The sequence below is a fragment of the Dendrobates tinctorius genome, unplaced genomic scaffold (genome assembly GCF_039654945.1).
Source record: "Dendrobates tinctorius isolate UK_male_01 unplaced genomic scaffold, ASM3965494v1 ptg000020l, whole genome shotgun sequence".
Lineage (NCBI taxonomy): Eukaryota > Metazoa > Chordata > Amphibia > Anura > Dendrobatidae > Dendrobates > Dendrobates tinctorius.
The window spans coordinates 23,975,247-24,002,975 of NW_027361688.1; the positions used below are offsets into that span (position 1 = coordinate 23,975,247).

Genomic DNA, 27,729 nt, shown 5'->3' on the forward strand with positions numbered 1-27,729 from the left:
TCCGCGTCTGTGATTATGCTTAAACCTTCTTTCCTCCAGACGTAGAGGATGCCCCCTTGTCCCCGTCACAGGTCTAAGAGTAAAAAGATCATTAGAAAGGTCTTGGTATTGTCCCCGCATATATTTATACATTGTAATAAGATCACCCCTAAGCCTTCGATTCTCCAAACTAAATAACCCCAAGTGTAATAACCTGTCTTGGTATTGCAGACCCCCTAGTTCCCTAATAACCTTGGTCGCTCTTCTCTGCACCCGCTCCAGTTCAGCTATGTCTTTCTTATACACCAGAGACCAGAACTGTACACAGTATTCTAAGTGTGGTCGCACTAGTGACTTATATAGAGGTAAAATTATGTTCTCCTCATGAGCATCTATGCCCCTTTTAATGCATCCCATTATTTTATTTGCCTTTGCAGCAGCTGCTTGACTCTGGCCACTAAATGTGAGTTTGTCGTCCACCCATACACCCAGGTCTTTTTCAGTGACTGTTTTGCCCAGTGTTTTACAATTAAGCACATAATTATACATCTTGTTCGTTCTACCCAAGTGCATGACCTTAAATTTATCCCCATTAAAGCGCATTTGCCATTTATCAGCCCAAACCTCTAGTTTACATAAATCCTCCTGTAATATAAAATTGTCCTCCTCTGTATTGATTACCCTGCAGAGTTTAGTGTAATCTGCAAATATTGAAATTCTACTCTCTATGCCCCCTACAAGGTCATTAATAAATATGTTAAAAAGAAGCGGGCCCAAAACAGACCCCTGTGGTACCCCACTGCTAACCGTGACCCAGTCCGAGTGTGCTCCATTAATAACCACCCTTTGTTTCCTATCCCTGAGCCAGCTCTTAACCCACCTACACATATTTTCCCCTATCCCCATTGTTCTCATTTTATGTATCAACCTTTTGTGTGGCACCGCATCAAAAGCTTTTGAAAAGTCCATATACACCACGTCCACTGCATTCCCTTGGTCCAGTCCGGAACTTACCTCTTCATAAAAGCTTATCAGATTAGTCTGACAGGAACAGTCCCTTGTAAACCCATGTTGATATTGGGTCATGAGGTTATTCTTCTCCAGATACTCCAATATAGTATCTCTTAGAAAACCCTCCAGGATTTTACCCACAGTTGAGGTTAAACTTACTGGCCTATAATTTCCGAGTTCAGTTTTTGTCCCCTTTTTGAATATTGGCACCACATTTGCTATACGCCAGTCCTGTGGTACAGACCCTGTTATTATGGAATCTTTAAAGATGAAAAATAATGGTCTATCTATGACTGTGCTTAATTCCTGCAGTACTTGGGGGTGTATCCCATCCGGGCCCGGGGATTTGTCAATTTCAGTGATTTTTAGACGCCGCCGTACTTCCTGCTGGGTTAAGCAGGTGACATTTAACGGAGAATTTTTATCCCTGATCATGTTATCCGTCATGGGATTTTCTTGTGTAAATACTGATGAAAAAAAGTCATTTAGCATATTGGTTTTTTCCTCATCCACCATTTAACCCAGACTATTTTTAAGGGGGCCAACACTATCATTTTTTAGTTTCTTACTATTTATGTAGTTAAAGAATATTTTGGGATTATTTTTACTTTCTCTGGCAATGAGTCTCTCTGTCTCAATCTTTGCTGTCTTGATTTGCTTTTTACAGAATTTATTTAATCTTCTGTATTTAGTTAATGCCTCATCACTACCTACTTGCTTTAATTCTCTAAATGCTTTATTTTTATCTCTTATTGCGCCCCTTACAGCTCTATTCAGTCATAGTGGTTTCCTCCTATTTCTAGCATGTTTATTCCCATACGGTATATATTGTGCACAGGTCCTATTCAGGATGCTAATAAACGTCTCCCATTTTCTTTGTGTATTTTTATGTCTCAGGGTATCGTCCCAGTTAATTGCACCAAGATCATCTCTCATCCGTTGGAAATTTGCCTTCCTGAAGTTTAGTGTCCTTGTAACCCCTCTACTACACATCTTATTAAAGGATACATGAAAACTTATTAATTTGTGATCACTATTACCCAAGTGACCCTCAACCCTTACATTTGATATGCGGTCTGGCCTGTTGGTTAATATTAGGTCTAGCAGTGCCCCCCCTCTTGTTGGGTCCTGAACCAGTTGTGAAAGGTAATTGTCTCTCATAGTTATCAGACACCTATTACCTTTGCTGGAACTGCAGGTTTCTGTTCCCTAATGTATTTCAGGGTAGTTGAAGTCCCCCATAATAATGACTTCTCCTTGAGTCACAGCTTCATCTATTTGCTTTATGAGGATATTCTCTGTTGCTTCCATTATTTTTGGAGACTTATAACAAACTCCTATCAGTAATTATTTTTCCCCCCTCCCCTTATCTCTACCCACAGGGACTCTACAAAAGGTTATTAACCACCAATTTAAACTATTGTGCACTGTTTCATCCCAAAAACATACCTTTCTTAATTGTCCTTTTCCCTTTCTGAGCCCCCTTCTAGCACTACTATTAATCAATGCAATAGCGAGCTCGCTGCTGGGTAGTGTCATGTGATCCATTTCTCTGTTTTCTCCCTACAACTCCCAAAACCCTGGCATGGACTCTGTGTTTACCATTCCCACCCACCAGTCTCCTTCCCTATCTGGTATCTGTTAATATTGTCCATAAAAAAATTCTAGTCAATCTCCTTCCATCTCTGGCAGCTGTAAATAAAATACTAAGTAAGCTCCCAGTCAGTCTTCTTCCCCATCTGGCAGCTGTTAATATAGTCCATAGTAAATTTCCAGTATACCTCCCCTTCCATCTCTTGCAGCTGTAAATAAAATACAAAATAAGCTCCCAGTCAATCTCCTTCACCTTCTGGAAACTGTTAAATAGTCATAAAAAAATCATAGTCAATCTACTTCCATCTCTGGCAGCAGTAAATAGCATTCCCAGTAAAAAGAAACAGTGTTTTCTAGCCCATTGTGTTCTCCCCGTTGACCAAGATGTTAATTTGTAACTTTAGTGTTCCTATCATTACAGGTGAAATTTTCAGAATAAGCGGCCGTCTATGTACAATGAGGGAACGGAAAGTATTCAGACCCCTTTAAATTTTTCACTCTGTTTCATTGCACCATTTGGTAAATTAAAAATAAGTTCATTTTTTTCTTATTAATGTACACTCTGCACCCCATCTTGACTGAAAAAAAAACAATGTAGAAATTTTTGCAAATTTATTAAAAAACAAAAACCGAAATATCACATGGTCATAAGTATTCAGACCCTTTGCTCAGACACTCATATTTAAGTCACATGCTGTCCATTTCCTTGTGATCCTCCTTGAGATAGTTCTACTCCTTCATTGGAGTCCAGCTGTGTTTAATGAACTGATAGGACTTGATTTGTAAAGGCGCACACCTGTCTATATAAGACCTCACAGTGCATGTCAGACCAAATGAGAATCATGAGGTCAAAGGAGCTGGCCAAGGAGCTCAGAGACAGAATTGTGGCAAGGCACAGATCTGACCAAGGATACAAAAGAATTTCTGCAGTACTCAAGGTTCCTAAGAGCACAGTGGCCGCCATAATCCATAAATAGAAAAAGTTTGGGACCACCAGAAGTTTTTCTAGACCTGGCCGTCCAGCCAAACTGAGCAATCGTGGGAGAAGAGTCTTGGTGAGAGAGGTAAATTAGAACCCCAAGATCACTGTGGCTGAGCTCCACAGATGCAGTAGAAAGATGGGAGAAAGTTCCACAAAGTCAACTATCACTGCAGCCCTCCACCAGTCGGGCCTTTATGGCAGAGTGGCCAGACGGAAGCCTCTCCTCAGTGCAAGACATGAAAGCCCGCATAGAGTTCGCTAAAAAAACACATGAAGGACTCCCAGACTATGAGAAATAAGATTCTCTGATCTGATGAGATGAAGATAGAACTTTTTGGTGATAAATCTAAGCGGTATGTGTGGAGAAAACCAGGCACTGCTCATCACCTGCCCAATACAATCCCAACAGTGAAACATGGTGGTGGCAGCATCATGCTATGGGGGTGTTTTTCAGCTGCAGGGACAGGACGACTGGTTGCAATTGAAGGAAACATGAATGCGGCCAAGTACAGAGATATCCTGGATGAAAATCTTTTCCAGAGTGCTCTAGGCCTCAGACTTGGCCGAAGGTTCACCTTCCAACAAGACAATGACCCTAAGCACACAGCTAAAATAACACAGGAGTGGCTTCATAACAATTTTCTGACCATTCTGGACTGGCACAGCCAGGGTCCTGACCTAAACCCAATTGAGCATCTCTAGAGAGGCCTGAAAATGGCTGTCCACCAACGTTCACCATCCAACCTGACGGAACCGGAGAGGATCTGCAAGGAAGAATGGCAGAGGATCCCCAAATCAAGGGGTAAAAGACTTGTTGCATCATTCCCAAGACGACTCATGGCTGTACTAGCTCAAAAGGTGCTTCTACTCAATACTGAGCAAAGGGTATGAATATTTATGACCATGTGATATTTATATTTTTCTTTTTTAATAAATTTGCAAAAATTTCTACATTCCTGTTTTTTTCCATCCAGATGGAGTGCAGAGTGTACATTAATGAGAAAAAAAATTAACAAATGGCTGCAATGAAACAAAGAGTGAAAAATTTAAAGGGGTCTGAATACTTTCTGTTCCCTCTGTAGATGAGGAATAACACTATTTCTGGCCTACGACTTGTATTCTGCAATTTTTACCAGGCTTCCCCTCTGCAAGCTCTTGCACTAGTTTTCAGTTCTCTCTGAGCTATTAGGTGTAGACTATCTGCTACGATGTCTCCCTTACACTGCGCACACAGCCACAATGGATTCCTGCTCTCCTACCCATATGTAATACATGTTCAAAAGCAGCAGCATGGAAGGCGAGATACAGCAGTACTGAGCAGTGTAGGTATGAATCCAGCGCTTGGGTGAGATAAATCTTTTTACTAGAAAGCAGGAGCACAGGTCTGAGTGTCTCTCTCCCCGGTCTCTCACTCGGCTCCTCCTCCCCCTCCCCCCTCCATCTTCTCTCTGTAGACTTCAATAAGCAGCTGTAATCTGATCCCTCAGTGACCTGCCTTTTTTACCAGACAAATGGGGAGTTCAGGAGGCAGAGAGAAGGGAGAAGTGGCAGCTCATAAGTGGAGCAAGAATATTATTTCACTTATAAGATATATTATAACGATTCTTAAATTTGCTTGGACTGCTGCAAAACTGTGACCTGGAAAAAACAGTCCCAGAGATATCTGTGTGTTTACTACGTGTGGCAACCGTGTGCCGCATCAGAATCACACGTACTGGTGCCTGGAAATCAGTACTGTTCACGCTGTTTCCTGGGGCCAGGTGCTGAAGACAGCTCACATCACTGCCCCCTGCTAGCGCAAGAGAAATTTCTCGCGGTGAACTCACGGACTTTTTCTGACGTGCTGAAGTCAACCCAGTTCAGCCCGGCGTGGAAAGAAGCCTTAGTGACCCTTGGTAACCTCAATGACGTCACCGCTGCTCACTGATGCTGCACTCACAGCAGCTCAATTCATCAGTGGTTCTCGGGCTGGTCGGTTGCATCTTGGCACCATCCAGGTTGAAAACTGTTTATCCCCAGACATGGATTATGGCATGGGTGTCATGATCCAGGTTGGATATGACTTGTTTTGAATAATTAACCTTTTTTTTCCTTTGAGCTGGTTGCTTAGAGTTGGTTTTGCCCCCGGTGGCCATTAGGGTTATTACACAGTGGTGTCTTTTGTTCTAGTTTGCCCCCGGTGGTGGTGAGCGTTATTGCACGGGAATCTCTAACAGGTGTGAGACTCTGGCTCCTAACTATAAAGGTGTGTCAGGTGTTCTCACTCACTGTTGGTGATATTGGTGTTTTCCAACCATCCTTGGTGAAGGAAGGAGCTAGAGAGAGTTCCTGGCAGCTCAGGCAGATTCCTGAAGTGGCAGCTATGGTGTCAGCGAGGAGTTCTGGCAAAGCTTGGAGGAGAGGCAGCTATGGTGTCAGCGAGGAGTTCTTGTAAAGCATGGTGGAGTGGCAGCTATGGGGTCAGCGAGGAGTTCTTGTAAAGCATGGTGGAGTGGCAGCTATGGTTTCAGCGAGGAGTTCTTGCAAAGCTTGGTGGAGTGGCAGCTATGGTGTCAGCGAGGAGTTTTTGCAAAGCTTGGTGGAGTGGCAGCTATGGTGAAAGCTGCACTCAGATGCTGGACTCTGTTGCTGGAAGAGAGCTGCACTCAGATGCTGGACTCTTGCTGGAAAGCTGCACTCGGATGCTGGACTCTTGTTGCTGGAAAGCTGCACTCAGGTGTTGAATCCGGTTGGAGGAAAAGATGCACTCAGATGTCGGACTCTGCTGCTTGGAGCATTAGCAACAGAGCAAAGCTAAGTGGTGTTTTCCTGTTTGTCACTTTCCTCAATGTATGTTTTAGTGCAGTAGTGGGATTAGTTTCTGCACCGTCCACTTCACTAGTAAGGGATTGGTTCAGGGCGAGCTAGTGATTTCAGGTATCCTGATCGGCGCCCGATGCGGAACTGGCTTAGGGATCGTTAGGAGTGTAGAGACACTGACTCAGGGGAGTGCAGGAGGTCTCCACGTCCCCGTTCCCTATCGCAGGGCCACCATTCTAATTGTTTTCCTGGTTTTCCCCTTTATTCTGAAATTCACCCTGCTGGAGGCGGTGTATCCCGACATACGTGTACTACTGAAATTCGCCTGCTGGAGGTGGTGTATCCGGCTGCACGTTCTATTATTTAAATTCGCCTTGCTGGAGGCGGTGTATCCAGGGTCACGCATGTCATATAAATTCGCCCTGCTGGAGGCGGTGTGACCATTACAGTGGGACAGCGAGGGTTATGGTTGTTTTTTGTTTTATTACAGGAGACAAGGGCTTCAATGGAATGGGCTTTAGGGAAGTATATATAAGTAAAATATAGTCCAGCTCACCAGTTATGACATCCCAGGAATCAGAGAACGGAACTGCCGTGTCAAGACGTGAAACATAGCAAAATGAGGGAAAAATCCAGCTCCACGATACAGTGAAAAAAACCAATCCTTTATTCACTTGATATTTCAAGCATAGAGGTTAAAAGTATCAGCATAGATAGCAGCAAAAGATGCGTTATCGACGCGTTTCAGGTGTCACAGCACTCTTGTTCATGACTATCTATGCTGATACTTTTAACCTCTATGCTTGAAATATCAAGTGAATAAAGGATATTTTTTTTCACTATATCGTGGAGCTGGATTTTTCCCTCATTTTGTTAGGGAAGTATAACTGTTATTTATTTTAAAAAAAGGAAAATACTGTTTTGCTTTTATTTCAAATAAAAGATTTTATTCTGGCTGTGTGTTTATTTAAATATAACTATAGGATTAGTAATGGATAGGTGTCTAAGGCTATGTGCACACACTGTGGATTGGTCTGCAGATTTTTATCTGCAGAACCGCAGGTAAAACCGCAGGTAAAATACCTGCGGTTTGCCACCTGGACAATGGAATAGGTGGCAAACCGCAGCAGAATCCGCAGAAATAATTGACATGTCAATTGTTTCTGCGGATTCAAAACCGCAGCTTTTCCGCAGTTAAAAATCCGCAGCGTGTGCACAGCAGAATGTTAATCCCGTAGGATAACATGTTACTGTACACCGTCTGCAGAACTGCTGCAGTTCTGCTGTGGCCAAAACCGCATCTGAACCGCAGCAAAAACCGCAGCGTGTGAACATAGCCTAAGTGCAGTTTTTGTGCGGATTTCCCCTGCAGTTTTCACATGCAGATTTCTATAATGGAGAAGGTGGAAAAATGCAGCAAAACCGCACAAAAGAAGCGACATGCTGCTTTTTTAAGGCTATGTTCACACGCTGCGGTTCCGCTGCGGTTTTGGCCGCAGCAGTTCTGCAGACAGTGTACAGTAACATGCTATTCTATGGGATTAACATTCTGCTGTGCACACGCTGCGGATTTGAATCCGCAGAAACAATTGACATGTCAATTATTTCTGCGGATTCTGCTGCGGTTTGCCACCTATTCCATTGTCCAGGTGGCAAACCGCAGGGCCAAACCGCAGGTATTTTACCTGCGGTTTTACCTGCGGTTCTGCAGATCAAAATCCGCAGACCAATCCGCAGTGTGTGCACATAGCCTTCCGCACCAAATCCGCGCGGAATAATCTGCAGCATGTGCACAGCGTTTTTTGTTTTGCATAGCCTTAAATGGTACTGTATATCACGTGCAGTTCTACTGCAGTTCTGCAAGGCCAAATCTGCTGCAAAACTGCACAGAATCTGCACCTTGTGCACAGGGCCTAAGGCTAGTTTCACACTAGCGTTTCACTGACCTGCGTCGGTCTGCGCACGGCCGCCGCTAAGCTCCGCCCCCGGCCGCTCCGCCTATGGGCGCATGATGCTGAATGCAACCTGCGTACCCTATCTTTAGCATTGGGTACGCAGGCTGTGCACAGGCATGTGTGTGCTGGCGCATGCGTCCTTTTCACGGTGCGTCATGCAACGCGGTGCATTTGGCGCACCGTTAAAAGGACGCATGCGCCGGCAAATGCTTACCTGCGCACGGCCTGCTAAAGATAGGGTACAAAGGTCGCACGCAGCGCCATGCGCCCATAGGTGGAGTGTCCCGGAGGAGGCGCGGCCGGGGGCGGAGCTTAGCAGCGGCCGTGCACAGACTGACGCAGGTCAGTGAAATGTTAGTGTGAAACTAGCCTTATAGACGTCCCTCCATTACTAATCCATGGACTTGATGTCACCAGACAATACAAAGGTGACATCAACCCCACAAATATGAACCCCACTTGCCACCGCCACATGGCAAATGGGAAGAGCAAGGCAAAGCACTAGAACTGGCGCATCTAATAAATGCTCCTTTTCTGAGCGGCTGCAGACTGCTATTTTTAGGCTGGGGAGGGGTCTATATACATGGCCCTTTACCAGCCAGAGAATACCAGCCATCAGCTGTGTGCATTAGCTGGGTTGGTTGTCAAAAATGGGGGGGACCCCACGCCAATATTTTAAATTAATTAAATAATTAAAAAATACTCATGGGGACCAATCTATTCTTGATAACAAGCCTTGGTGAAGTGGACAGCTGAGTGTTAAAGCCCACAGCTGTCAGTTTTGCCTGGCTGGTTATCAAAAATACAGGGAAATCCAACTCATTTTTCTAATGTATTTATTTATTTATAGTGCAGGCGGCGCTGATGAATACTCCCATCAGTCGCTGGCTGCTCTCACTGTTATCAGTTGAATACAACTATAAACATTCTCCCGTTAGTGCTGATCGCTGGCAGAGCAGGGGACAGTGAAGTGAGCTGTCTTCAGAACCCGGCGCCGGAGAACAGCGCTAACAGTAAAGCTGATTCTCAGGCGCCGGTACATGTCACACTTATGACACACGGATGTCATCCATGTGCATGTGTGCGGGACGTTTTGCGGCCCGAGCTGCTGATAAAACAAAAGGACGTGTCAGCATGTTTTGCCCACGGACACATGGTCTGTCGAAACACACTGACATGTGCACAGACCCATTCACTTGAATGGGTTTATGCATGTGTCTCCAGTACATGTGAAAACTGTCACCACACGTACAGACATGTGAAAGAGCACTTAACACAGGAGCATACTCGGATAACACCTCTGGTTCTATGGTAAGTCACTCCATGGTCTTCGCCAGCACCAGAAGCGATGACCGCATTGTGATTCAGTCACAGGACCGCTGCAGCTTGTCACAGACTGCAGTGGTCAGGTGACTTGAAAAGCGTCAAAAGTTATTTTTTTTACAGAATCCTAATCCTAGGGTAAAGAGAACCTTTTCTCCCCTTTAATATTTTTATATACACCACTGTATTCTTGTATTGTCATAGGTCTACGTCAAGGAGAATGTGAACAGAGCCTTAAGTTTAATTCCCAGCAAAGTAGTGACATAGGGATCCAGATCCATAAAAGCAAACTTTGATTTTGGTCACATAATGACTAAAGTAGGTAAAAGCATTGAACATAAAAGCGGACTGTGTCGTAAGTTTCTGGAGAACATACACAATACATTAAAGTGAAGTGCAGGCTTTAATGTGCATTTAATGTTCCTTTTCTATAAAAAACAGCAGAGAAAAGACCTGATGTTCTATTTAAAGAGCCTACACAATATCTTTATATTCATTCCTCCATCAAACGCCTGACCTCTGTCACCATGGCGGACAGGGGGCGCTCACGCACCTTTGTCACTGAAGTCATCCACAAGCACAATCTCGGCGATGAGCTCCGGGGGAGAGCGGTTGAGTATGCTGTGCACGGTCCGCAGGAGGGAGGACCAGCCCTCGTTGTGGAAGGGGATGATCACGCTGGTATTTGGCAGCTTTGCCGTATAGAGCTTGTTCCTGCAGCTAGACAAAAAAAAATATGAGAGAGGACACAAAAGGGACAGCTGTCAGCTTCATATGCAGAACATGCCCTGAGCTCATGTCATCTGAGGACGGCATGGGAACGTCTGGGAAAACTCCGGCCAAGAGGTGCGAAAGTAGAGATGGCCATTTGTATGGCTCTGTCTGATGATATAAACAGAGTAAGGATGCGGCACCGGTCTTGGTGGAAACATGCCACACAATCTGTCAGTCTGAAACACTGCGATAACCTTACTAAATAATGCACGTCATCTTCTCATGAACACCAAGAACAACCCAAATTTATAGTATTTTTGGCAAAAATCTACGAATATAAGAATATACATCATAAAACGGGTCCGTATTAACGACAGGGTAAGCTCTCATTTTCCCTAGGATAATGGTCAAGTTATCAGAGAAAGGTCCCAACAAGGGGACTCCGACAATGCCAACCATGTGTCATTATACAGGACATAGGACCTAGGGATGTCTACAACAAGTACCGTACCGCCAGTCTCAATATCTGAGATATAAACTATTAATCAGATTTTTCTAAAAGGATACTTAGGTGGTCAACTTTAGGGTTGTCCAACTTTTTTCTTTTCCCATGCTGTTCCTCTTCTAGTTTTGCACAGATCCTCCTCCGGTCTTCTTGCTTCCTCTTCTGCGGCCAGTGATGCTTGGCTGCACTACAGGAGGAAGCAAGAAGATTGCCAGGGATCTCAGGCACCGCTAGGAATGGAATGTTGGGGAAATTGGTAGGTGAGTATGCTTCATTTTTTATTTGTAGATAATGCAGCCAATTTCAGCCCCTTTAAGCAGTATGCACTATTAGTCAGATTTTCATAAAAACGGAGAGGCGGGCGTGACCACACCCTGCCCTGCCACCACCCATTTCGGTTAGCTGATCCAAAGTAGCGTTTAAAATTCAAAAGTCTGAATTGCGCAAAAATGTGCAAATTTTCAAAGCTTTTATGCCACTTTTGTAGTTTAAAAGCTTTAATGAATCAGCCCCTAATTGCTTAAAGCAGTTATGTCACTATAATGCTGCAAGTTACCATACCAAAGAATACAGCTGACCCCCAGCTTAGCTGTATTGATAAGAACAGCTACGACATCTCCATAATCTTCCTGTCTATGTCACTAGTGATGGCTTAAGGATGCGATCTTTGGAGGAGGGTACCTGTCGCCGTCGGAAGAGTGTACCTGTCGCCGTCGGAAGAGTGTACCTGTCGCCGTCGGAAGAGTGTACCTGTCGCCGTCGGAAGAGGGTACCTGTCGCCGTCGGAAGAGCCTGGCCGTGGCCGGGAAGAGAGGGGCCGTGGCCGGGAAGAGAGGGGCCGTGGCCGGGAAGAGAGGGGCCGTGGCCGGGAAGACAGGCGGCCGTGGCCGGGAAGACAGGCGGCCGTGGCCGGGAAGACAGGCGGCCGTGGCCGGGAAGACAGGCGGCCGTGGCCGGGAAGACAGGCGGCCGTGGCCGGGAAGACAGGCGGCCGTGGCCGGGAAGACAGGCGGCCGTGGCCGGGAAGACAGGCGGCCGTGGCCGGGAAGACAGGGGCCGTGGCCTTGAAGACAGGGGCCGTGGCCGGGAAGACAGGGGCCGTGGCCGGGAAGACAGGGGCCGTGGCCGGGAAGACAGGGGCCGTGGCCGGGAAGAGAGGGGCCGTGGCCGGGAAGAGAGGGCCATTGTTGTAGGAGAGTGGATGTCGTCGCATGTTTATGGCTGTCTTTGGAAGAGTATGTCACTAGAGGAGCGTGGCCGTCACTGGAGGAGCGTGGCTGTCACTGGAGGAGCGTGGCCATCACTGGAGTGGATCTGTAATAGCGGTTCCTACTCTGGCGGACCCAGTCCATATATGAATTCAGATGACTATTTATTTGAATGGCTACCCGGTATTGCCACATGTCCCCGGCAGTAACTGGCCAAACATGGCTTACCCTGGTAATGACAGATGAGTGTTTGGCGTCATTACAGCAACTTCCATTTATTAGCCAATCCCTTTAAAAGCAAAGCATGAGCACAAAGCTAGTTCCATAGAGACATGGCAAGTACATCCTCCCACAAGCGTACACCCAGGCTGTAGACGGGCTACGAAAGGACATTACAGTCTCCTTTAGTCCACAAACTGGAGATCTTGGCGCCATCCTAAATGTAATGGGGGTCCTAGCTAACTACATGTCTCTATGTGGGCTACTTTACAGGAGTTCTGCTGATTTCAGAAGGGATTTATAGAGGCCTGGGCGATTTTCAGCCTTGGTAGAAACTTTGTGCTACTCTTTTGGACACTAATGCGTGGTCAGCAGCGTGGAGGACATTGGAAATTAAATTACATTTGGTCTCCGGGTCAGATTGCTGCAGGAGACGTCCTTTATCATGAACATGTTTCGCCTGCTGGTGCAGTTCTAGGATTGCAAATCTGAGCGGCCAAGTAATAGGATGGAAGAGGAGAACACGGGCCACAACCAATACGAGACTTTTAAGGGGTCTTAAAGGGGAGTTGCTGTGAATCGGCTGCACACTTCTTGATGTCTGCTGTCGTTTCAGAAGGACGGTGACTTACGAGTCTGGGGGCTGACATCCAGAATATTTCCACGTGTCTATTCACTGTTCTCTAGTTCATCATAGACGTGTGTGACATAAGCTTTAGTAAAATCCTAAATTATTAATTAAAAACTTACATTTCTATATTATTCTAGCTGTGCCCTAAAATTGAATTGTCTGCCATTTCCCTACTATAAAAGGGGCTGTCTGCTTTGAACAATTAAGAAATCAGTGCAGGAAAAATGACAACAAAGTGATCAGTTCTCCTGCAGCACCTCCGCTGGTGAACTGGAGTATTACACTGTACCCAAATAAATGAATGCGTTGTCGTTGTAATGTATGCGCGCCTTAGCTGCTTTCAAACTTTGTAAAACTATTTAATATTGTAGTGTCTTCCCCAAAGAAACCTGAGAAATCCAAAAAGGGTATGTGAGCTTAAATACAGGGAGAAAGCGAGCCATAGTCTCCCAAGTGGCAGTGGATGATCTTGATGATTACTTGCTCAAGTTCTGATATTTGTGTCCGTCACTTAGTGACGCAGGTAGCAAAACCAGGACACAGTCTGGCAAATTCTACCTTCCCCTTTATCTGTCTGTACAACAGTTACAACAGCTAGTCTCATACCGGCTGTTGTAACTTGATCCAGGCAACTTTCTCTGGTCAGTCAGAAGAAAAAAAAGGAAGGGAAGCAGCTCAGTCAGCAATGTGGCTGTTCTCTGCTCACTACTGTTCACTTTCTACTCCTAGAATTGATGGCTTTGCAGAACTGGTATCTTGTAATAAGCATGTACAGTACTGTGCAAAAGTTTTCGGCAGGTGTGAAAAAAAAAAGGACTGCGAAGTAAGAATGCTTTCAAAAGTAGAAATGTTAATAGCTTATTTTTTATCAATTAACAAAAATGATTGGCGCCAAACTTATTCTGCAGCAGGACAACGACCCCAAACATCCAGTCAATGTCATTACGAATTATCTTCAATGTAAAGAAGCACAAGGAGTCCTGGCAGTGATGATACGGCCCCGCAGAGCCCCGATCTCATCATCGTCCAGTCTGTCTGGGATCATATGAAGAAACAGAAGGATTTACACAAGCGACATCCACAGAAGATCTGAGGTTAGTTCTCGAAGATGTTTGGAACAATCTCAGTTTCTTAAACAGTGTACAAGTACAAGTGTACCTACATATGTGAAATATAGTAGGTCAGCAAAAGGGAGGTGTGCGTGCAGGAATTAATCACAAATATTCATAGTAATAAAGGTACAAACCCATCACAATATATGTAATATGGCCTAACCTTACACAAGGTGACTCCACAGGCTCACTGGTTATGAACTGTGTCAAAAATTAAAAAACAAAACAAAAAAAAAAACACAGATGAGGAAATAAGCAAAATGGGGTTAGCCAGGTAGAATTCCAGCACCCAAACTAATGATAAAAGAGAGTTAGGCACCAGTCACATAAAGTCAAAGTACCAATGCAAATAAAACTACAGGCAGGGAACCCCTGGTTGAAGCTTCACTGGCGAAACGTGTTGGGAGCACTGGGTCCCTGGTGCCCAGCCTGTAGCTTTGTTGACATGGGCACTTTAAAAGGCCACCATTTGTGCTGTTATGTTATACTTGAAAAAGGCCACAATATGGCCGAAACGTATTTTGTACAGGCAGAATAAATTTTTGATACAATTTTTCACCCAGACCGGATGCTGTTCCTCTTCCTTATTTGGACTATTGTTCATTTGGGTCCATGAACCTTTGAACTGGCATCCACCCCCCCGTTGTGCTGTCAGCTGCTCTTTGCTGTTGATGGGCACTTTATGTGTCAGGGAGATGACTTCTATTCTATCATTTGTTTGTGCAGCCTTTATGACGCCTGTCGTTTTTTATTTTCCTTTTAGACCATTCATAACCAGTGAGCCGGCTTGTGTAAGCTTATGTCACGTTATATTCAGGTATCCCCATCTTGTTTCAGTACTGCATACATATCGTATTCATAAGTTTTATACACTTTCTTTTTTCAAGTGACCAGGTACACTTTATGTTTTTTTCTATATATATATATTTGATGTGTGTATGCATGCGGTAGCGCAGCATGACATATGTTCAGGTTTTATGTGTTTTTTTTCACTTTTAACTTTTGTTGTGACTTACTTATCACAAAAATTACATACTGCATATTATATATATATATATATATATATATATATATATATACATACACAGTGGGGCAAAAAAGTATTTAGTCAGTCAGCAATAGTGCAAGTTCCACCACTGAAAAAGATGAGAGGCGTCTGTAATTTACATCATAGGTAGACCTCAACTATGGGAGACAAACTGAGAGAAAAAAATCCAGAAAATCACATTGTCTGTTTTTTTTTCATTTTATTTGCATATTATGGTGGAAAATAAGTATTTGGTCAGAAACAAGCAAACAAGATTTCTGGCTCTCACAGACCTGTAACTTCTTCTTTAAGAGTCTCCTCTGTCCTCCACTCATTACCTGTAGTAATGGCACCAGTTTAAACTTGTTATCAGTATAAAAAGACACCTGTGCACACCCTCAAACAGTCTGACTCCAAACTCCACTATGGTGAAGACCAAAGAGCTGTCAAAGGACACCAGAAACAAAATTGTAGCCCTGCACCAGGCTGGGAAGACTGAATCTGCAATAGCCAACCAGCTTGGAGTGAAGAAATCAACTGTGGGAGCAATAATTAGAAAATGGAAGACATACAAGACCACTGATAATCTCCCTCGATCTGGTGCTTCACGCAAAATCCCACCCCGTGGGGTCAGAATGATCACAAGAACGGTGAGCAAAAATCCCAGAACCACGCGGGGGGACCTAGTGAATGAACTGCAGAGAGCTGGGACCAATGTAACAAGGCCTACCATAAGTAACACACTACGCCACCATGGACTCAGATCCTGCAGTGCCAGACGTGTCCCACTGCTTAAGCCTGTACATGTCCGGGCCCGTCTGAAGTTTGCTAGAGAGCATTTGGATGATCCAGAGGAGTTTTGGGAGAATGTCCTATGGTCTGATGAAACCAAACTGGAACTGTTTGGTAGAAACACAACTTGTCGTGTTTGGAGGAAAAAGAATACTGAGTTGCATCCATCAAACACCATACCTACTGTAAAGCATGGTGGTGGAAACATCATGCTTTGGGGCTGTTTCTCTGCAAAGGGGTCAGGACGACTGATCCGGGTACATGAAAGAATGAATGGGGCCATGTATCGTGAGATTTTGAGTGCAAACCTCCTTCCATCAGCAAGGGCATTGATGATGAAACGTGGCTGGGTCTTTCAACATGACAATGATACAAAGCACACCGCCAGGGCAACGAAGGAGTGGCTTCGTAAGAAGCATTTCAAGGTCCTGGAGTGGCCTAGCCAGTCTCCAGATCTCAACCCTATAGAAAACCTTTGGAGGGAGTTGAAAGTCCGTGTTGCCAAGCGAAAAGCCAAAAACATCACTGCTCTAGAGGAGATCTGCATGGAGGAATGGGCCAACATACCAACAACAGTGTGTGGCAACCTTGTGAAGACTTACAGAAAACGTTTGACCTCTGTCATTGCCAACAAAGGATATTGTCATGATCCAGTGTTGGATCTGGCGGTATTAAAAGCACAAAGTGAACTTTTTTACTTTGGTTGAGTTCAAAGGTGTTTTGACTGTCCCCGGTGGTGGTTAGCGGTATCGCACCATAGGTTTAGGTTAATGTTCACTTAATTAGGGATCAGGTGTGACTCCCTATAAAGGTGTGCTTAGGGGGTTCACTCACGGCTGGTGATATTTCTTTCTGAGTTGTTGGAGAGCCTGGTGGAAGGATGGAGCGGGATAGGAGTCCTGCGCAGTCAGCCAGAGAGGATGAGTGCCAGCTAATGGTGTCTGCAGGAAGGACTGGCATGGCTTGGTGGAGTCGCAGTTTATGGTGTCGGCGGGAAGTGCGGGCATGGCTTAGAGGAGTGGCGACTAGGAAGAGAGTTGCACTCAGCATGCTCTACTTGGTTGCTGAGAACTGGACTCGAGCATGCTTGGATTCTTGGCAGAGGCTGGACTCATCTTGGGACTCTGTGTACTGGACTGCTGCAAGTGGTGATGGACTCTGCTCCCAGGCTGCACGATGGTGACGGATCCAGTTATGTGATGGATCAGGGTGGAGGAGAAGATGCACACAGGTGGCGGGCTCTGTTGCTAGGAGCGCACGCAACAGAGCAAAGCTAAGTGGTGTTTCCCCTGTATTGTCTCTTTCCTCATGTGTGTTATTAGTGCAGTGGTGGGATTAGTTTCCGCACCGACCTATTCCCTAGTGAGGGTTTAGGGTCAGGGCGAGCTAGGGCGTTAAGGTACGCGTGCGGCGACAGGTGCGGAGCCTGTTTAGGGAATGTGAGGAGTGTAGGGACACTGGCTCAGGGGAGCTCAGGAGGTCTCCAATTCCCTTTTCCCTATCGCAGGGCCCACCATTGTTAAAGTTTCCCAGGTTCCCCCCTTATTATTTAAATTCGCCGTACTGGAGGCGGTGTTTCCAGATATATGTATGCATGGCGTGTAATACCTAAATCCGCCAGGTGGAGGCGGCGTATCCACCTGCACGCTTTATTATTTAAATTCGCCCCACTGGAGGCGGTGTATCCAGGGTCACGTGTGTTATGGGTTCGCCTTGCGACATCATCTGCGACCAGACACACGTGACCATGACATTATCACCAGCCCTTACTTTTTTTTTCTGGTGAGCTTTGGCCATGTGGAGACCTGTGGTAATTGCTGCCGGTCCTCACTGAGGTGCAGTGGGGAGCGGCAAGGTGTGTTTAAGCCGCTGCAGCAGCAGTTATCAGGGTCTGGGGCCTCTGCTCAGATAACCAGAGAAACAAAAATGGCGGCTGCGGTCTGGCAAAAGCCCCTAGAGTCGCTGCTGGGGAGCGGGACTTGCTCTTACAGGGGACGCACCCTGGCAGGTGGGAGGAATGGTGCCCCACGGAGCTGCCTGGTATTCCCCGAGGTGAAGGGGTACGTCCCTGTAGTGAGCAGATTGGTGAATAGTCCGCGGGGCTTATGCCAAATCTTCGATGCCGCCCCTCCTGGTCGTGTGGAGGCGACCAGCGAGTATATATATTTTCCTCCATATTCCTGCGGCTATGGTACTAAAACCCCCTAGAGTCGCTGCTGGGGAGCAGGACTGGTTCATGCAGGCGGGCGCACCCAGGCAGGTGGGAGGAATGGTGCCCCACGGAGCTGCCTGGTATTCCCCGAGGTGAAGGGGTACGCCCCTGTGGTGAGCTGACTGGTGTGAGAGTCCGCGGGGTTTTACGCCAAATCTTCATACCATCGAAGAAGCCGCCCTCCTGGTCGTGTGGAGGCGACCAGCGAGAGTATATTTCCTCCATTTCCCGGTCCCCTTCTCCTCCTGGTGTGTGCAGCAGGTGTGCTGCGGGGGAGTAGGGACAAATCTCTACCCTCGCCATTATCCAACCCTAAGAGGCGCAGTCCTCATGGTGAAAGGGTTGGAGGGTGGTGTCCCTTGGTGAATAGTGGGGGTGTGAGTGTGGTGACACAGGGGGACGCCTCTGTTGAGTCCAGAGTGAGTTCACCAAAAAATGACAAATGTATGTGTGCAATAAACGTTCAGGTCCGGACCTGTGTGTGAACGAGCATGTATGGGTGCCACCAAAAAACATCTTGTGGAAATGTGTTATGGAGTCTGATCAGCTCTGAGCAAACCTACACATACATTAACTCGTTCCTCAGGTCGGCGCTGTGGAGATGAGTGGTGCCTCCAAAAGGAACATATATTGCCAATATCAGCGGTGTTTGTCATAAACCTGAAGTGTCAGGGAATGGTGGGGTGAACTCAGGGTCTGGGCGTCCCCGCTGTAGGTGTTTCCCTAATGAGGGGTGGTCTTGAGGGTCCAGAGGCCCCTCATTAAGGAGGGGGTACTGTCATGATCCAGTGTTGGATCTGGCGGTATTAAAAGCACAAAGTGAACTTTTTTTACTTTGGTTGAGTTCAAAGGTGTTTTGACTGTCCCCGGTGGTGGTTAGCGGTATCGCACCATAGGTTTAGGTTAATGTTCACTTAATTAGGGATCAGGTGTGACTCCCTATAAAGGTGTCCTTAGGGGGTTCACTCACGGCTGGTGATATTTCTTTCTGAGTTGTTGGAGAGCCTGGTGGAAGGATGGAGCGGGATAGGAGTCCTGCGCAGTCAGCCAGAGAGGATGAGTGCCAGCTAATGGTGTCTGCAGGAAGGACTAGCATGGCTTGGTGGAGTCGCAGTTTGTGGTGTCGGCGGGAAGTGCGGGCATGGCTTGGAGGAGTGGCGACTTGGAAGAGAGTTGCACTCAGCATGCTCTACTTGGTTGCTGAGAACTGGACTCGAGCATGCTTGGATTCTTGGCAGAGGCTGGACTCATCTTGGGACTCTGTGTACTGGACTGCTGCAAGTGGTGATGGACTCTGCTCCCAGGCTGCACGATGGTGACGGATCCAGTTATGTGATGGATCAGGGTGGAGGAGAAGATGCACGCAGGTGGTGGGCTCTGGAGGAGCGCACGCAACAGAGCAAAGATAAGTGGTGTTTCCCCTGTATTGTCTCTTTCCTCATGTGTGTTATTAGTGCAGTGGTGGGATTAGTTTCCGCACCGACCTATTCCCTAGTGAGGGTTTAGGTTCAGGGCGAGCTAGGGCGTTGAGGTACGCGTGCGGCGCCCGGTGCGAAACCGGCATAGGGAATGTCAGGAGTGCAGGGACACTGGCTCGGGGGAGCTCAGGAGGTCTCCAATTTCCCATTCCCTACCGCAGGGCCCACCATTGTTATAGTTACCCAGGTTCCCCCCTTATTATTTAAATGCGCCTTACTGGAGGCGGTGTTTCCAGATATGTTTGCATAGCGTGTAATACCTAAATCCGCCAGGTGGAGGCGGCGTATCCACCTGCACGCTTTATTATTTAAATTCGCCCCACTGGAGGCGGTGTATCCAGGGTCACGTGTGTTATGGGTTCGCCTTGCGACATCATCTGCGTCCTGACACACGTGATCATGACAGATATATCACAAAGTATTGAGATGAAATTTTGTTTCTGACCAAATACTTATTTTCCACCATAATATGCAAATAAAATGAAAAAAAAACAGAATGTGATTTTCTGGATTTTTTTTTCTCAGTTTGTCTCCCATAGTTGAGGTCTACCTATGAAGTAAATTACAGACGCCTCTCATCTTTTTAAGTGGTGGAACTTGCACTATTGCTGACTGACTAAATACTTTTTTGCCCCACTGTGTGTGTGTGTGTGTGTGTGTGTATATATATATATATACACACACACACACATATACACACACAGTTAGGTCCATATATATTTGGACAGAGACATTTTTCTAATTTTGGTTCTAGACATTACCACAATGAATTTTAAACAAAACAATTCAGATGCAGTTGAAGTTCAGACTTTCAGCTTTCATTTGAGGGTATCCACATTAAAATTGGATGAAGGGTTTAGGAGTTTCAGCTATATATATATGGGAAAAAGTGTGTGTGTATCAATCCCCGCCCCTCATTATGATGTCATAATGGTTGCCATGGCGACACTGATGTCATCATAGGTTGCAAGCCCCGCCGCTTTTTATGATGTCAATGGTTGACTATGGGATGGAGGATGTGTGATGGGTAGATAGGACTACGCGTTTCAGCGGTAGAACCCGCCTTCTTCACGGTCCAGAATCACTGAATCGTGAAGAAGGCGGGTTCTACCGCTGAAACGCGTAGTCCTATCTGCACGACTTTCCTGCGTTATTGCTGTTTTGAACTGCTTGGACCATTGCATTTTAATGGATTTATGAATAAAAAGAAAAAAAATTTTAACAGCATCCTGGATTGCTCACGTTATTGCTGGACTTTGCTTTGTCGTTGTTTATATATATATATATATATATATATATATATATATATATATATATATATATATATATATATATATATATACACACACAGTACAGACCAAAAGTTTGGACACCTTCTCATTCAAAGAGTTTTCTTTATTTTCATGACTATGAAAATTGTAGATTCACTCTGAAGGCATCAAAACTATGAATTAACACATGTGGAATTATATAATTAACAAAAAAGTGTGCAACAACTGAAAATATATCTTATATTCTAGGTTCTTCAAAGTAGCCAGCTTTAGCTTTGATTACTGCTTTGCACACTGTTGGCATTCTCTTAATGAGCTTCAAGAGGTAGTCACCGGAAATGGATAGATATATGTATAGATAGAGATATATATATACTAGCTGAAGAGCCCGGCATAGTAACTAACTACGCTAGTTATAACAAATTATAACGAATATATATATATATATATATATATATATATATATATACACACACACACACACACACACACACACACACACACACACAGTTGTGGCCAAAAGTATTGACACCCCTGCAATTCTGTCAGATAATACTCAGTTTCTTCCTGAAAATGATTGCAAACACAAATTCTTTGGTATTATTATCTTCATTTAATTTGTCTTAAATTAAAAAAACACAAAAAGAATTGTCCTAAGGCCAAATTGGATATAATTCCACACCAAACATAAAAAAGAGGGTGGACAAGAGTATTGGCACTGTTCAAAAAATCATGTGATGCTTCTCTAATTTGTGTAATTAACAGCACCTGTAACTTACCTGTGGCACCTAACAGGTGTTGGCAATAACTAAATCACACTTGCAGCCAGTTGACATGGATTAAAGTTGACTCAACCTCTGTCCTGTGTCCTTGCGTGTACCACATTGAGCATGGAGAAAAGAAAGACGACCAAAGAACTGTCTGAGGACTTGAGAAACCAAATTGTGAGGAAGCATGAGCAATCTCAAGGCTACAAGTCCATCTCCAAAGACCTGAATGTTCCTGTGTCTACCATGCGCAGTGTCATCAAGAAGTTTAAAGCCCATGGCACTGTGGCTAACCTCCCTAGATGTGGACGGAAAAGAAAAATTGACAAGAGATTTCAACGCAAGATTGTGCGGATGTTGGATAAAGAACCTCGACTAACATCCAAACAAGTTCAAGCTGCCCTGCAGTCCGAGGGTACAACAGTGTCAACCCGTACTATCTGTCGGCGTCTGAATGAAAAGGGACTGTATGGTAGGAGACCAGGAAGACCCCACTTCTTACCCCGAGACATAAAAAAGCCAGGCTGGAGTTTGCCAAAACTTACCTGAAAAAGCCTAAAACGTTTTGGAAGAATGTTCTCTGGTCAGATGAGACAAAAGTAGAGCTTTTTGGGCAAAGGCATCAACATAGAGTTTACAGGAGAAAAAAAAGAGGCATTCAAAGAAAAGAACACGGTCCCTACAGTCAAATATGGCGGAGGTTCCCTGATGTTTTGGGGTTGCTTTGCTGCCTCTGGCACTGGACTGCTTGACCGTGTGCATGGCATTATGAAGTCTGAAGACTACCAACAAATTTTGCAGCATAATGTAGGGCCCAGTGTGAGAAAGCTGGGTCTCCCTCAGAGGTCATGGGTCTTCCAGCAGGACAATGACCCAAAACACACTTCAAAAAGCACTAGAAAATGGTTTGAGAGAAAGCACTGGAGACTTCTAAGGTGGCCAGCAGTGAGTCCAGACCTGAATCCCATAGAACACCTGTGGAGAGATCTAAAAATGGGAGTTTGGAGAAGGCACCCTTCAGATATCAGGGACCTGGAGCAGTTTGCCAAAGAAGAATGGTCTAAAATTCCAGCAGAGCATTGTAAGAAACTCATTGATGGTTACCGGAAGCGGTTGGTCGCAGTTATTTTGGCTAAAGGTTGTGCAACCAAGTATTAGGCTGAGGGTGCCAATACTTTTGTCTGGCCCATTTTTGGAGTTTTGTGTGAAATGATCAATGTTTTGCTTTTTGCTTCATTTTCTTTTGTGTTTTTTCATTTAAGACAAATTAAATGAAGATAATAATACCAAAGAATTTGTGTTTGAAATCATTTTCAGGAAGAAACCATTATCTGACAGAATTGCAGGGGTGTCAATACTTTTGGCCACAACTGTATATATATGGCTGAGTGTATAGCCCCGCCCATGCCGCATAGCCACATTCACTATAATATCCCATATCATCCCGTCAACCAGAGCCACCGGGCTACTACCCTTAATATCCCACATCATCCCGTCAGCCATAGCCACCGGACTACTAATATCTCACATCATCCCGTCAAAGCCACCGGACTACTACCCCTAATATCCCACATCATCCCGTCAGCCAGAGTCACCGGACTACTAATATCCCACATCATCCCGTCAAAGCCACCGGACTACTTCCGCTAATATCCCACATCATCCCGTCAGCCAGAGCCACCGGACTACTTCCCCTAATATCCCACACCATCCCATCAGCCTGGGGTCAGAACCAGAGTGCTGAGCGGAATGGCCCTAATTTGCATACCAGGGATCTCTTTAAGAGAGGCCTGGGATCAGAACCAGAGCGCTGAGTGGATTTGCCCTGACTTTCATACCAATTATCCCTTTAATAGAATCCTGGGGTCAGATTCAGAGCGCTGAGGGATTTGCCCCAACTTCCATACAGGAGATCCCTTTAAGAGAGCCTGGGGTCAGTACCAGAGCATTTGAAGGCAATTGCCCTGACTTCCATACCGGGGACCCCTTTAAGAGTGCCTGGGGTCAGTACCAGAACGCTGAGTGGAATTGCCATAACTTCCATACCGGGGATCCCTTTAAGAGAGGCCTGGAGTTAGAACCAAAGTGCTGGATGGATTTGCCCTGACTTCCATACCAATGATCCCTTTAATAGAGGCCTGGGGTCAGAATCAGAGCACTCAGGGATTTGCCCTGACTTCCATACCGGAGATCCCTTTAAGAGGCCTGGGGTCAGTACCAAAGTCCTGGATGGCTTTGCTCTGACTTCCATACCAATGATCCCTTTAAGAGTGAAGATGTGCCTATTGGATGGAGGATGTGTGATGTGTATATGGGCACGGGAGGGGGGGGGATTAATTTCTGTCATGTGCTCTCTGCTCCTTTCTGGGGGGCAGACAATGGCTGGGAGCTTATGTTCCCAGGGATGCTAGATTTCTCTCACCATGTCAGTGTCTGCTGAGGTGTTTTCTGGATTGGGAAATCTGTTGCTCATAGCAACCAATCACAGCTCAGCTTCTTTTAAACAACTCTGGTGAAATGAAAGATGCTTCGTGATTGGTTGGTGATACACACATTCATTTTTATATACAGTGCCTACAAGTAGTATTCAACCCCCTGCAGATTTAGCAGGTTTACACATTCGGAATTAACTTGGCATTGTGACATTTGGACTGTAGATCAGCCTGGAAGTGTGAAATGCACTGCAGCAAAAAAGAATGTTATTTCTTTGTTTAATTCTTTTTTAAATTGTGAAAAGTTTATTCAGAGGGTCATTTATTATTCAACCCCTCAAACCACCAGAATTCTGTTTGGTTCCCCTACAGTATTAAGAAGTATTTCAGGCACAAAGAACAATGAGCTTCACATGTTTGGATTAATTATCTCTTTTTCCAGCCTTTTCTGACTATTTAAGACCCTCCCCAAACTTGTGAACAGCACTCATACATGGTCAACATGGGAAAGACAAAGGAGCATTCCAAGGCCATCAGAGACAAGATCGTGGAGGGTCACAAGGCTGGCAAGGAGTACAAAACCCTTTCCAAACAGTTGGGCCTACCTGTCTCCACTGTTGGGAGCATCATCCGGAAGTGGAAGGCTTATGGAACTACTGTTAGCCTTCCACGGCCTGGACAGCCTTTGAAAGTTTCCTCCCGTGCCGAGGCCAGGCTTGTCCGAAGAGTCAAGGCTAACCCAAGGACAACAAGGAAGGAGCTCCGGGAAGATCTCATGGCAGTGGGGACATTGGTTTCAGTCAATACCATAAGTAACGTACTCCACCGCAATGGTCTCCGTTCCAGACGAGCCCGTAAGGTACCTTTACTTTCAAAGCGTCATGTCAAGGCTCGTCTACAGTTTGCTCATGATCACTTGGAGGACTCTGAGACAGACTGGTTCAAGGTTCTCTGGTCTGATGAGACCAAGATCGAGATCTTTGGTGCCAACCACACACGTGACGTTTGGAGACTGGATGGCACTGCATACGACCCCAAGAATACCATCCCTACAGTCAAGCATGGTGGTGGCAGCATCATGCTGTGGGGCTGTTTCTCAGCCAAGGGGCCTGGCCATCTGGTCCGCATCCATGGGAAGATGGATAGCACGGCCTACCTGGAGATTTTGGCCAAGAACCTCCGCTCCTCCATCAAGGATCTTAAGATGGGTCGTCATTTCATCTTCCAACAAGACAACGACCCAAAGCACACAGCCAAGAAAACCAAGGCCTGGTTCAAGAGGCAAAAAATCAAGGTGTTGGAGTGGCCTAGTCAGTCTCCTGACCTTAACCCAATTGAAAACTTGTGGAAGGAGCTCAAGATTAAAGTCCACATGAGACACCCAAAGAACCTAGATAACTTGGAGAAGATCTGCATGGAGGAGTGGGCCAAGATAACTCCAGAGACCTGTGCCGGCCTGATCAGGTCTTATAAAAGACGATTATTAGCTGTAATTGCAAACAAGGGTTATTCCACAAAATATTAAACCTAGGGGTTGAATAATAATTGACCCACACTTGTATGTTTAAAATTTATTAAAATTTAACTGAGCAACATAACTTTTTGGTTTGTAAAATAAATCCTGCTCTTGTGTGAAGTTTGAAGGCTCTAACTTATTTGCATCTTATCAAACCTGCTAAATCTGCAGGGGGTTGAATACTACTTGTAGGCACTGTATAGAGATATCTCTCTCTCTCTCTCTCTATATATATCTACATATATATCTATATATATATATATCTACATATATATCTATCTATCTACACACACACATATATATATATATATATATACATACACACACACACACACACACACACACACACCTACACACATATATACATATATATATTTATGTAAAGCTACATTTGTCCCAGATAAAGAAAATACCTAGCTTCAGCTCTGATTTGGATGGATAGGTGATTTAACACCAAGAACATGAAATAATGAGATATTCTCGGAAAATCGGAAATTCACAAGATTTGCAAGTTACAAGCGCCCAGTAAACAGAAAAACTCACTTAATCTCTCTTTCCATCGTGCTCTTTTTCTCACCCTAATTATTTTTCTCCGTTTCTTTACTTCTATCCCCATACTGCTCCATTTCTACTGTATCTAGCCCTAGCGTTCTCTATATTTCTCTTCTCTTTCTATTCCTTTCTTTTTCTCCATCTCTATTCCCCCCTTCTTCTCCATCTTTCTCTCTATACATCTCACACATGTATATCTCTATATATTTTTTTTAGCCGCGGGTTTGTAGATTTCCACTCTTGGGAGTGAATATAGGCCATCTGTACATAGGCAATTCATATCACTGAGAAGCTCGGCAGTCCCTTGGAGTGAACCGGTTCGGAGAAGACTGCAGACTGGTGTCTTGTACCATCACAAGGAGCTTCTCCTTAAGGACATAGCTCTTATTAGCTCAGCTGAATGCATAAATCCAGTGCGCTAGCTGCACGAACTGAGAATTAAGATCGAGTTCCTCCGTCACTGCACTCCAAATAATAGGTTATACGAGAGGAAATGAGACACCGTGCAAACTGAACCATGCAGAATCAGTGGGATTACAGTATGTGCCAAGAGCTGCGCTGCCTCAATCTATTATATAGGAATTATGGCAAACTTTGTGCTTTTGCTGAAGTTTTACAATCTGTTCTAAAAAGGGATCTATTTAAATGCAATCTATTGCCCCCTGTCATCAACCAATTATAGCCTGGGGAGAAAAGAGTGGTGCTATGCTATGGGACTTTTCATAGGAAGTCTAGAACTCTAGCCTAAACACACACACAGCGCATATATATACAGTTGTGGCCAAAAGTATTGACACCCCTGCAATTCTGTCAGATAGTACTCGGTTTCTTCCTGAAAATGATTGCAATCACAAATTCTTTGGTATTATTATCTTCATTTAATTTGTCTTAAATGAAAAAACACAAAAAGAATTGTCCTAAAGCCAAATTGGATATAATTCCACACCAAACATAACAAAGAGGGTGGACAAAAGTATTGGCACTGTTCGAAAAATCATGTGATGCTTCTCTAATTTGTGTAATTAACAGCACCTGTACCTTACCTGTGGCACCTAACAGGTGTTGGCAATAACTAAATCACACTTGCAGCCAGTTGACATGGATTAAAGTTGACTCAACCTCTGTCCTGTGTCCTTGTGTGCACCACATTGAGCATGGAGAAAAGAAAGACCAAAGAACTGTCTGAGGACTTGAGAAACCAAATTGTGAGGAAGCATGAGCAATCTCAAGGCTACAAGTCCATCTCCAAAGACCAGAATGTTCCTGTGTCTACCGTGCGCAGTGTCATCAAGAAGTTTAAATCCCATGGCACTGTGGCTAACCTCCCTAGATGTGGACGGAAAAGAAAAATTGACAAGAGATTTCAACGCAAGATTGTGCGGATGTTGGATAAAGAACCTCGACTAACATCCAAACAAGTTCAAGCTGCCCTGCAGTCCGAGGGTACAACAGTGTCAACCCGCACTATCTGTCGGCGTCTGAATGAAAAGGGACTGTATGGTAGGAGACCCAGGAAGACCCCACTTCTTACCCCGAGACATAAAAAAGCCAGTCTGGAGTTTGCCAAAACTTACCTGAAAAAGCCTAAAACGTTTTGGAAGAATGTTCTCTGTCAGATGAGACAAAAGTAGAGCTTTTTGGGCAAAGGTAT

At 45.0% G+C, this 27,729-nt stretch overlaps 1 protein-coding gene across 2 annotated transcripts in view; it reads right to left on the reverse strand.

Annotated features, from left to right (window-relative positions):
* The window catches only part of GALNT10 (polypeptide N-acetylgalactosaminyltransferase 10), a 155,915-nt gene that overhangs the window by 34,634 nt on the left and 93,552 nt on the right, over positions 1-27,729 (reverse strand). For both annotated transcript variants that reach the window (XM_073567900.1, XM_073567901.1), the window contains exon 4: positions 10,196-10,362. In XM_073567900.1, the coding sequence (XP_073424001.1) occupies positions 10,196-10,362 (167 nt within the window). The remainder of the gene's footprint in view (positions 1-10,195; positions 10,363-27,729) is intronic.